General features: G+C 49.3%; 1 protein-coding gene across 45 annotated transcripts in view; it reads right to left on the bottom strand.

Moving 5' to 3' along the window:
- The window catches only part of LOC127580681 (ras-related protein Rab-44-like), a 107,503-nt gene that overhangs the window by 85,194 nt on the left and 9,848 nt on the right, over window positions 1–12,461 (bottom strand). For all 45 annotated transcript variants that reach the window (XM_052034382.1, XM_052034381.1, XM_052034394.1 and 42 more), the window contains exons 3-7: window positions 12,025–12,136; window positions 8,684–8,855; window positions 5,782–5,928; window positions 3,129–3,219; window positions 764–859 (exon numbers count right to left, since the gene is read on the bottom strand). In XM_052034382.1, the coding sequence (XP_051890342.1) occupies window positions 764–859; window positions 3,129–3,219; window positions 5,782–5,928; window positions 8,684–8,855; window positions 12,025–12,136 (618 nt within the window). The remainder of the gene's footprint in view (window positions 1–763; window positions 860–3,128; window positions 3,220–5,781; window positions 5,929–8,683; window positions 8,856–12,024; window positions 12,137–12,461) is intronic.

Raw genomic sequence — 12,461 nt, 5'->3', positions numbered from 1 at the left:
TATGCAAGACAGGTTTTTCATGGTACCTCAGTACAAGTGACAAAAATAAACCAATACCACTATAACCAGTGCTGGCTGGATCATGAGGCTCTGCAGCTCCAACCTTGCACATAGTTTTGTACAGAGCCTGAAGCCCTTCCTTTCCACATCCTGTCAATGGATGTCCGCAGACAGAAGCCACCCTTGGTGCATTGTCTAACAGCAGAGGTTGCAGCTCCACTGCAGTCCAGGCAGATGCCACCCAATGCCCGGTGGATGGTCCTCCTCCTGCCATCCAAGCTCAGCCTGGCCCCAGGCTTGGACTGCCCCCATCATGGGGATCACACTATCGCCACCATTTCAAGGCCATTATGGTACTTCAGTGACCGCAAAGCAAAAAGAACTGCCCTTGATGGACATCTGAAGTAAAAGCAGCAGATGCTGCAAATACTCAACAGGTCAGGCAGGGGCTGTGGAGAGAGAAACAGCTCTCATGAAAGGTCATTCTCTCCCCACAGATGTTGCCTGACCTGCTGAGTCATTATGCAGCATTATGCCTTTTTTTTAAGTTTCAGATCTCCAGCATCTGGAGTCTGCTTTTTGTTTTCAATCCCTTTTGGAATTTTGCGAAGGATTTTCCAGCCCAAGCTAACCACTTGTCTTTGGCTGGCAGAACTTACAGCAGTTCCCAGTTTATGAGCCTCATCTGGAGGTGGGGATGCAGGGCGGGAACACACTGCAAGATAACATGTGAAGTAGCACCTGGGATACACATCTGGTTTACCTGTGTCTGCATCTGAACCAGATGTTGCACTTCATCCTGTTTGCTGTCTAACTCCTTTTGTAGGTCCTGCCCCTGGGCTTGGAACTTCACAACGCTCTGAAAGGAAGGCGGAAGATGTACCGTCACTGATTGGTTGTGTGTACAAAGTGCAGTAAAAGAATAGTTACACCTCTAGACTAATAATTCAGAGAGCATGAGATGAAAACCCACCATAATATTGAGAACTCAACAAATAATAAAGGGCTGCTACCGCAAAAATTGTCTGTGAAGCTGTTGGATTGTCTCAGAGAACATTCTCACCCCTTTAATAAACTCTGTGGAAAGCAAACTACTGTCTTCGTTCAGTCTGGGCTTCAGATTTGTCCATGTCCCATGCCACATGATTGCCCCTGATCTGTCCTCCAAAATGGCCAATCAACCCATGGACCAAGGGAATTGGCTGCCACCACCTTTTCTGGGCAACTTGGAATGGACATTGAGGGCAGATTGTGCTTAAGGCACGGATGTAAGTGGGAAGCAATTGGGAAAGGGGAGTAGGGGTAGAAAGAGTCTGCTGATCTTGACAACAAGTCTAAGTTTGCTGCACCCAAGCTCCACACTTGAGCATCTACACATGCACTTGTCTACATTAATGGTGCTGAGGTCAAGAGAGTTGAGAGCTTCAAGTTCCTGGGAGTGAACATCACCAATAGCCTGTCCTAGTCAAGTCACGTAGATGCCATGGCCAAGAAAGCTCACCAGCGCCTCTACTTCCTGAGGACGCTAAGGAAATTCGGTATGTCCCCCTTGACACTCACCAACTTTTACTGATGCACCATAGAAAGCATCCTATCTGGATGCATCACGGCTTGGTATGGCAACTGCTCTGCCCAGGACCACAAGAGAGTTATGGACACAGCCCAGTGCATCACGGAAACCAGCCTCCCCTCCTTGGACTCTGTCTTTACCTCTCGCTGCCTTGGCAAAGCAGACAGCATAATCAAAGACCCCACCCACCCGGGACATTCTCTCTTCTCTCCTCTTCCATCAGGCAGAAGATACAAGAGCCTGAGGGCACGTACCCCCAGGATTAAGGACAGCTTCTACCCCATTGTGATAAGATTATTGAATGTTTCCCTAATAAGATGAGATGGATTCTGACCTCATGATCTACCTTGTTGTGACCTTGCACCTTATTGCACTGCATTTTCTCTGTAGCTGTGACACTTTACTCTGTACTGTTATTGTTTTTACCTGTACTACCTCAATGCACTCTGTACTAACTCAATGTAACTGCACTGTGTAATGAATTGACCTGTACAATCGGTATGCAAGACAAGTTTTTCACTGTACCTCGGTACAAGTGACAATAATAAACCAATACCAATACCTATACTTCTGCTTTAGCCAAATGGAGCTTGCATAGGGATTTGCTATACTTGCATGCTTCTCCAAAGTACAGGAAATCGTAACCTGCATCCATGTAATGTTCCTCCTTACAGAGACCTCCCTAGCAATTTCCTGGCAGGAGTGTCTACTCATGGTGGCCCCCTTGTACAAAGATCAAGCCCACTTTAGGTCTGTTCTCCACCAACATGTCCTAGTCCCTCCACAACCTTGGAAGAACTCCTTCCTTCTCCCATTTAATGCAACCATGTGCTTTAAGCAGCATCACTCTCCAGTAGCTGGAAGAGTGGTGTTTGTACTGTGGCAGGTCACATCAATGACCAGTTGCCGGGTTTGCAACCAGTGATCAACAGACATCAACAGAGTGGACCATTCTCAAACTGATGCAGTGTTGAGTTACATACAGTTTCTGGGGCTCTTACATTTGATGATCACCTGGGACTTCGACCAACAACATTAGAACGACAAACAATGCCATTTTAACGCCTTTAAAAGGTATGAAACCCATTTCTAACTTTCTCTGATCAGATGCCCCTTATTGGACCAGTTAATCATTTCTCAAAATGGGAGCAAGAAAATGACTTTTGGTTCCTTTTATCTTTCTTTGCTACCTTGTGTTTTTGACCAGATTTTTGATAACGCAAGTTTAATACAAGTAAAAAAAATTAACTTTTTTCTTAATCTTTAGAACCGTCAATGAACTGTATCTTTAAGGACCCTCCCTTTAACTGAAATTAATTAATGCATCAGTTTTGACTTGGGCATTGGTTTGAATAAATGGACCAATTAGATCTAATATCTTCATTCCATTGTTGACTTTGTTTAACATCCCAACTGGATGTCAGTAAGGACTCAACTCAGTACATGTGGTGATATCTAATTATATATACCAACCCCCAGCCAACTGCCCAGGCTGTGGCTGAGCTAGGTCTATTCATGAGCTTACTTAAGGCTCAGCCTGGCAGCTTGCAGTACTCACTTCAGTCTCAATCCTTTCCTTCTCGTTGTTGATTTGGAGCTCCATCTCCTCGTATAGTCTCTGCACATCTGCATTGTGTTCCACCATCTTCCTGAGGAACAAGAAGGGACATCAGTTTTGGACAGGGGTCCCAACATCTGGCAATCTCACACCAGCTGTGACCTTTGGGGTTTTAAAAGAAGATTTTCAAACAACGCTTTGCTTTCTATAGCAAGTAGTAACAGGAATCGAAAGACAATGTGTTGAAAATACTCAACAGATCAGGCAGCATCTGTGGAGAAGAGAAACAGGTAACATTTCAGGTCCATGATGTTCTGATGAAGCGTGATTGACCTGAGACATTAACTCTGTTTCCCTTCTCCACAGATGCTGCCTGACCTGGTGGGTGTTTCCGACATTTTCTTATTTCAGATCTCCAGCATCTGCAGTTAGCTTGCTTTTCGACAAAGCTCCAGCCTCAGCAAGCTCCTCATTTATCCTCAGTTTATTACCATAATCCATTCTCCTGTGTGGGCCGCTCACCCCTTGTGTTCTGAGATTCACCTTTCCTTGCCCAGGGACAGTGAGACCCATGCATTGTAGCTCTTGCCTTGTGCATCAGCCACTAAGGAGTGTCATGTGTCATTTACCACAACATTCTCCCCGGTGGGAAAAGTGAACGGAATATATAATCTATCAGAGGACCATTCAGGATCTGAACCAATGGGAGGTTTGAGTGAATGAAACAGATGAAGGAAAAGTGGATAGAATGTACAATCACCACATCTTTAACTCTGAAGACACAAGACACCGCAGAGGCTGGAAGCCGGAGCAATACACGATTTGCTGGAGGAACTTGGTGGTTCAACTAAGTCCTGGTGCAGGGCTTCCCCCCACCACCACCCCCCCTCCACAGATGCCGCTCGACCTGCTGAGTTCCTCCAGCAGATTGTTCATTGCTCCCCAACTTCCGAGTCAGGCCTCAGCCTCAATGTGGCCTAGGTGCTCCTGGGTACCATCTGCTGTTGGAGATGGGCAGACTGGATGTGGGGAGGATATTTCCCCTGGCTGGGGGTCTTCAACAAGGGGGGAGGGGAAGGTCACAGTCTCAAAGGCAGGAGATTTAGACGAGGTGAAGGTGGAGAATCTCTGGAAGTGGCTCCCATACAGGCCAGGTTTTTGTGAAAGGGGGATTGATACATTTCAAGGCCCAAAGGGATCTCGAGGCACAGGAAGAGAGTGGGAACATGGTATTGAGGTAGGGGACCAGCCATGATTGTATAGGATAGTTGGGCAGGCTAGAAGGGTGGAATGGCTTCCTCCTGTCCCTACCTTTTATGTTTCTGTCTTAAAAACACACAGATATCTGGGTATAAAGCTAACACCATTTGTAGATTATCTCAGATAACCATCGGTCTCAAAGCATGATAAATCCACATGGAAACAAAAGACCGTGGATACCTGTTTCTATGTTAAACCAGTGGTGGTCCACAGAGAGCTCACTCCCACCACTACTGAATAGACAGGCAGCCCTTCCTGAGAGAGAGGAAGGGCTGTGTTTGAATCCAATGGGTCCGAGTAGTTAAACACAAAAGCTGCTGACACCAGAAATTTAAAATCAGAGTGTTTTTATTTCATTCCAACTAATTAAGCAGTTACTTCAATGACCTTATCCATCCATTTTCTAAGCTCAGGAAAATGAAAGAGTTGTAGGCTTAGTTTAACTCTTTAGGTCCTCGTGCTGAGACCAGACTTGGAGCAATGTGTGCAGTTCTGGTCACCAGACTATAGGAAGGATGTGATTAAGCCAGAGAGGGTGCAGAAAAGATGCACAAGGATGTTACTACTTGAATTATAAGGAGAGGCTGGACAGGCTGGGACTGTTTTCCCTGGAGCGAAGGAGGCTGAGGGGTGACCTTCCAGAGGTTTATAAAATTATGAAGGACATAGATAAGGTGGACAGCCACCGTCCTTTTCCAGGGTAGGGGAGTCTAAAACTAGAGGGCATAGGTATAAGGTGAGAGGGGAAATACTTAAGGGGGATCTGAGGGGGCAAGTTTTTTTAACTCAGAGGGTGGTGGGTATATGGAATGAGATGCCAGAGGAAGCGGTAAAGTGGGTACAATTACGTTTAAAAGACGTTTGGACAGGTACGTGATAGGAAAGGTTTAGAGGGGTATAGGCTACACGCAGGCACATGGGACTCACTCAAGTAGGCACCTTGGTTAGTGTGGACGAGTTGGGCTTCAGGGTCATGCTGTATAACTCTGTGACTCTCTGTAATCTTGGTGAACCTAAACAGCATCTTCTGCAAAGTTGATACATACTCCCTGAGGTGTGTTCTCCAATTCACACAAAGATGCAGCAAACAATTAAGAAGAGAAACATTTATAAGGTGGAGAAAAAGACTGAGGTGGGACAATGTTGAACGCTGGTGAGATAAAGACAAATCATGCTGGAAATACTCAGCAGGCCGGGCAACATCTATGGAGAGAGGAACAGTTAACGTTTCAGGTTTAAGAAATACCATTGACCTGAAACATTAGCTCTGCTTCTCTCTCCACAGATGCTGCCTGGCCTGCTGAGCATTTCCTGCACTTTCTGTTTTTTATTTCATATTTCTGACATCTGCATCCCTTTATTTTTAGATTGTAGCTGGTGAGACTTTACTCACTTTTTTAGGGTCCGTTCCAATTCCTCCTTCTCATGCAGAGTCTCCTGAATTTGACCAGTTACTTTGGACAGGAAGTCCTCCAGGTGTCCGAGCAGGTTGGGTTCATTACGTCGAAGCTGGATCCACAGCTTCCAGATCTCTGACTTACTGAGAGAGAGAGAGAGACCGAGAGAGAGATGGACAAATAATGAGAGAGAATCAGTGGAATCACTAACTGACCCCCGCTCTCCGAGTAAACTTCAACATACCACGTATCCCACATTAAACACGCTGATGTAACTAAGTATGAAGAATACAGTTCAGTGAAAAAGAACTGCAGACAATGGTGAACTGAGGGCCACTGTGATAAGACTATTGAACGGTTCCCTTATACAATGAGATGGACTCTGACCTCACGATCTACCTTGTTGTGACCTTGCACCTTATTGCACTGCACTTCCTCTGTAGCTGTGACACTTTACTCTGTACTGTTATTGTTTATACCTGTATTACCTCAATGCACTCTGTACTAACTCAATGTAACTGCACTGTGTAATGAATTGACCTGTACGATCAGTATGCAAGACGAGTTTTTCACTGTACCTCAGTACAAGTGACAATAATAAACCAATGCCAATACCAAAACCAAACAGTGACTGCTACACAGGCCAGAATTAGAGGAATGCAGATATCAACTCTTTACGAAAACTGACTGCAGTAGAGATGAAAAGCCATTGGCGTCTTCGCGTTCTAGTATAATCATGGAATAACAGGCAGTTTGGGCAGAAGAGGACAATGTTTTGGGTGATCCAAGCAGATCTGACTGTGGATGGTTAAATGAATATCCAATATATCCACCGAAGTCTGTTTTATTTGTGGATGAGGAGCAGGAATGAGCGGGAATAGCTAGGCTGAAAAGACGACCTTGTTTAATGGGGGCTTGGGCATCAATGGTGGAGGTGAGGTATTACTGAGGTATTGGTAACTGCAAGAAATGTCATGGTGAAAGGGTCTAAGTTTGGGCATCTGGAGCTTGCAAGATGCAGTTGTTATTGACAGATGTGTTTTCTTTTTCTGGGATGGATACAGAGCAAGTGAGGAAGGTGAAAGGGGATATGGGTGGGAAGTGATGCCAGGAGGAAATGGGAGGTGTCCATAGCCAACACATATTGAGTGAGTTGGCCTGAACTGTGACTGAGATGAAAGGGGGTACCAAGGGCACTTGAGATGAACTGGAATAAGGGTTAGGAAGTTGAAGTGGGGAAGAGATTAAGGGAAGATAAAAGGGCAATGTTTGGAGTGAGGAGCGAGCACAGAGAATTGAGATGGAGGTTGAAGTCACTGAGGATGAGAAGTCACTTGGTGCTGATGCACAACACTGGTGAAGGTACCCTGGTGAGAAAGTTTTGGTGGCGTCTGGAGGGGCAGTAGAGGACAAGGATTTGAAGTGAGAGGTGAGCAGGTTGGAGGAGAGTAAGATGTACATTGCCGGGCCTTCATTGTAGCGGCAACTCCCTGCCCAATGACACTGTGGGAGCACCTTCACCAGAAGGACAGTGCTGGTTCAAGAACGTAGCTCATCACCACCTTCTCAAGGGATGAACAATAAATGCTGATGTTGCCAGCGACATCCAGATCCTGAAAATGAATGTAAAAATATATACACCCATATATAATCCCATATTAAATAATGCACTAATAATCCCCATGCCTTCTCTGTTACAGTATGATATATCCTGCTCTTTCACTTTTACACCATAATGAACCCCACACTGTTATTGGGGTATATCACAGCATACCCTGTTGAAGGACTGGGGTACATCAGTGTAACAATGAGGATGTGAAGAGCTGTCGCAGTATAACATTGGGGGTGTTGGGAACTATTATGGTAGAGCAGTGAGGGAGTGGGGTACATCACCCCGCAGGGTGAGAGTGTGGGGAATGTCAATGATGGAATGCAGAATAGCACACTGAACTGAGGGGTAAGCTTTTCACACAGAGAGAGGTGGTTGTATGGAATGAGCTGCCGGAGGAGGTGACGGAGGCAGATACAACTATAATGTTTAAAAGGCACTTGTATACGAAAGGTGTAAGGGGATACAGCCTTAATAAGGGCAAATGGGATTAGCATGGATAGGATTCACTGTTGTTGTGGACTAGTTGGGCCAAAGGACCTGGTTCTGTGCTGTCTACAGCTGTGACAGTGAAGATGTGGGGAATGTTACAGTATAACACTGAAAGGAAGGGGGCACTTCACACTGTCGGGAGAAGGCTGGGGAATATCACATAATAACATTGAAATGCCCCACACCTTCACTGGTACCCACAGTGGTATCCATATCCTCACAGTTCTATTGTGATATTCCCCATGCCCTCGGTGTTATAATGTGATTGATACTCACACTTTCCCTGTTCTCCAATGATATACACCACAAACTTATTGTTACACTGCGATATCCCCCATTACCCCCCTGTTTGGCTAACATGTACACCACAACCCCACTGTTCCAGTGTGATATTCCCCAACTGCTTAGCGTAACAATGTGCTGTACACCAGACCTTCACTCACACTACAATACACAGTATCTCACACCACCACTGTCACCGTGCTATTCCCAACAGACTGGTATCCCCGGTCTCTTTCGTCATACCCTGTGATCACCATCAATAATGCTCTCTAATAACACCATGAGCAAACCCCAGGCCAAGCTTAAGCAGATCTTCTGTGGAAAACTACAGCTAATTATAACGTCAGCTTTCCAGATGGAACCCACCAATATTTGGAGTTTTGGAACAGTTGGGTCACTGCCGTACAACTCTTCCACTTTTGGGGATTATCTGTCCCTTGGAAAAGAATGGAAGTGCTCCCGGTCACTGACCAGAGCCCTGACCTGCCTGAGGAGCCCTTGGGTTACCCACTTACTCTTCAAAGATGGCACCGGCTCCCAGCTTTCCCATCAGTGCGGCAAACTGCTGCTTCTCCTCATCTTCAGCCTCCACCTGCTGCTGGAGGCTTTGGGACTGGTACAGGGATTCGGGAGGATCCTTCAGATGGGCACCACCCGCGTCCTCCTTCTGGTCGCTGAGGAAGTGGCCTGACGATGAGAGGAGAAACAGACGTGGCTTGGTTCAAAGGCAACGTCTCCACAGGACGTCGCAGTGGTCTCAAAGCAGCAAATCAAACCTTCGTCAACCTAAGGGTGTGTGGATCGAATCAATCCAATCCAAGCAATCATCATTCAGGATAACTATGTAAACAGATGATCTGTATTCACGGGCAGACAAGATTCTGCAGATGCTGGGATCTGGAGCAACACGCAAAATGCTGGAGGAACTCAGCGGGTCAGACAGCATCTGTGGAGGGGAATGGACAGTCGACGTTTTGGGCCGAGACCCTTCCTCTGGGCCATTTGACTTTGAAGAAGTTTTCCTCCTCTCCAGTCCTGATGAAGGGTCTCGACCCAAAACATTGACAGTCCATTCCCCTTCACAGACACTGCCTGACCGGCTGAGTTCCTCCAGCACTTTGTGTGTTGCTCTGTATTCATCACCACTCTCACAGTCCCACCACACTCCCCCCTCACTATCCACACCCCCTCACTGTCCACACACCCCTCACTGTCCACACACCCCCTCACTGTCCACACACTCCCTCACTGTCCACAAACCCCCTCACTGTCCACACCCCCTCACTGTCCACACACTCCCTCACTGTCCACACCCCCCCTCACTGTCCACACACCCCCTCACTGTCCACACACTCCCTCACTGTCCACACACCCCCTCACTGTCCACACACTCCCTCACTGTCCACACACCCCCTCACTGTCCACACACCCTCACTGTCCACACCCGCCCTCACTGTCCACACACCCTCACTGTCCACACACCCCCTCACTGTCCACACCCCCTCACTGTCCACACACCCCTCACTGTCCACACCCCCCCTCACTGTCCACACCCCCCCTCACTATCCACACACCCCCTCACTGTCCACACCCCCCCTTACTGTCCACACCCCCTCACTGCCCACACCCCCCCTCACTGTCCACACCCCCCTCACTGTCCACACACCCCCTCACTGTCCACACACCCCCTCACTGCCCACACCCCCCCTCGCTGTCCACACACCCCTCACTGTCCACACACCCCCTCACTGCCCACACCCCCCTCACTGTCCACACCCCCTCACTGTCCACACACCCCCTCACTATCCACACACCCTCACTGTCCACACACCCCCTCACTGCCCACACCCCCCTCACTGTCCACACACCCCCTCACTGTCCACACCCCCTCACTGTCCACACACTCCCTCACTATCCACACACCCTCACTGTCCACACCCCCCCCTCACTGTCCACACACCCCTCACTGCCCACACCCCCCCTCACTGTCCACACCCCCTCACTATCCACACACCCCCTCACTATCCACACACCCTCACTGTCCACACACCCCCTCACTGCCCACACCCCCCTCACTGTCCACACCCCCCTCACTGTCCACACCCCCTCACTGTCCACACACCCCCTCACTGCCCACACCCCCCTCACTGTCCACACCCCCTCACTGTCCACACACCCCCTCACTATCCACACACCCTCACTGTCCACACACCCCCTCACTGCCCACACCCCCCTCACTGTCCACACACCCCCTCACTGTCCACACCCCCTCACTGTCCACACACCCCCTCACTGCCCACACCCCCCCTCACTGTCCACACCCCCTCACTGTCCACACACCCCCTCACTATCCACACACCCTCACTGTCCACACACCCCCTCACTGCCCACACCCCCCTCACTGTCCACACACCCCCTCACTGTCCACACCCCCTCACTGTCCACACACCCCCTCACTATCCACACACCCTCACTGTCCACACACACCCTCACTATCCACACACCCTCACTGTCCACACCCCCCCTCACTGTCCACACACCCCTCACTGCCCACAGCCCCCCTCACTGTCCACACCCCCTCACTATCCACACACCCCCTCACTATCCACACACCCTCACTGTCCACACACCCCCTCACTGCCCACACCCCCCCTCACTGTCCACACCCCCCCTCGCTGTCCACACACCCCTCACTGTCCACACCCCCTCACTGTCCACACCCCCCTCACTGTCCACACCCCCTCACTGTCCACACACTCCCTCACTGTCCACACCCCCCTCACTGTCCACACCCCCTCACTGTCCACACACTCCCTCACTGTCCACACACCCCCTCACTATCCACACACCCTCACTGTCCACACCCCCCTCACTGTCCACACACCCCTCACTGCCCACACCCCCCCTCACTGTCCACACCCCCTCACTATCCACACACCCCCTCACTATCTACACACCCTCACTGTCCACACACCCCCTCACTGCCCACACCCCCCCTCACTGTCCACACCCCCCCTCGCTGTCCACACCCCCTCACTGTCCACACACTCCCTCACTGTCCACACCCCCCCTCACTGTCCACACTCCCTCACTGTCCACACACTCCCTCACTGTCCACACACTCCCTCACTGTCCACACCCCCCCTCACTGTCCACACTCCCTCACTGTCCACACACTCCCTCACTGTCCACACACTCCCTCACTGTCCACACACCCCCTCACTCTCCACACCCCCCTCACTGCTCACACACTGGAGTAAGGGGTTGAGGCAGGAAGTGGAGTTGAGGAGTGAGTGTGGTGGGAGTGGAGATGAGGAAGCGGGAACGGTGTTGGGAGGGTAGTTGAGGGGTGAGTGGGCTGGGGCTGGAGTAGATGGGTGTGAGGGTGTCGGTCGAGGGATGGGACTGTGGAAGGTGTTGCGAGTGTGGGTGATGGGTGCACAGTGTGTGGTTACAGTGTTGATATGGAACATGGGACTGAGCGGCAGGGAGACTCACGGAATGTGTGGGGAACGTGGGGCAGGTCTCGCAGTGGGTAACAAGATTTCCCACTTCGATAAAGGATTGGTTTGTGCTATTGGCCATTTCGAACCAGGGGAGAACAACTGTGTGTGGGAGCGAGGGGAGTTATGCTGGAAGAGCTATTCTTTAATCAGAGCCCAACATTTCTAGCGTCAAGTGAGCACTTACTGAAACATCTCTCCTGCAGGCACTCACCTACAGGTGCTGCCTACAACAGTGAAAGATCCAAGGGTTGCACAACACCTTTGTGTATCTAGTATTCCAGATCCCACACCCCCAGACCCACAGGAGCTCCATCCAAGGGCAGGTTGCAGAGTTTATGTTTTGAACTTACTCAGTCCTTTAGTTAGCTGCTCAGGGGTCAGGATGCCATTGGTGTCAACGTCCAGTTTATCGAACACCATCTCCAGCTCCTCAGAACTGAAAGGAAACTTCTGCTGGAGCTTCTGATGATTGAAAAAGACACAGCAGTAAAAAAGTGCACATTCACATACAGGGAGACATGCACGCAGGCAAACACGTTGGCATGCTCACGTGCATAGATATATGCTCTGACACACGCACAAAAACAGATGCTGCAAAAACAGAAACAATAAGGTATACACACATATGTAGATGCATGCTCTGACACACACATGCATACACATACCTGCACAAATGCAGGTTCCACATACACAGAAATATGCAGGCATGCATACATGCATAGACACGCACAAATGTATTGACATGCACTGAAAAACATACACGCATATGCACAGATGTTGCAAACAC

The sequence above is a fragment of the Pristis pectinata genome, chromosome 20 (assembly GCF_009764475.1).
Source record: "Pristis pectinata isolate sPriPec2 chromosome 20, sPriPec2.1.pri, whole genome shotgun sequence".
NCBI lineage: Eukaryota > Metazoa > Chordata > Chondrichthyes > Rhinopristiformes > Pristidae > Pristis > Pristis pectinata.
The sequence above is the reverse complement of the archived record's forward strand: the minus strand, read 5'-3'. Positions and strand labels throughout refer to the sequence as shown.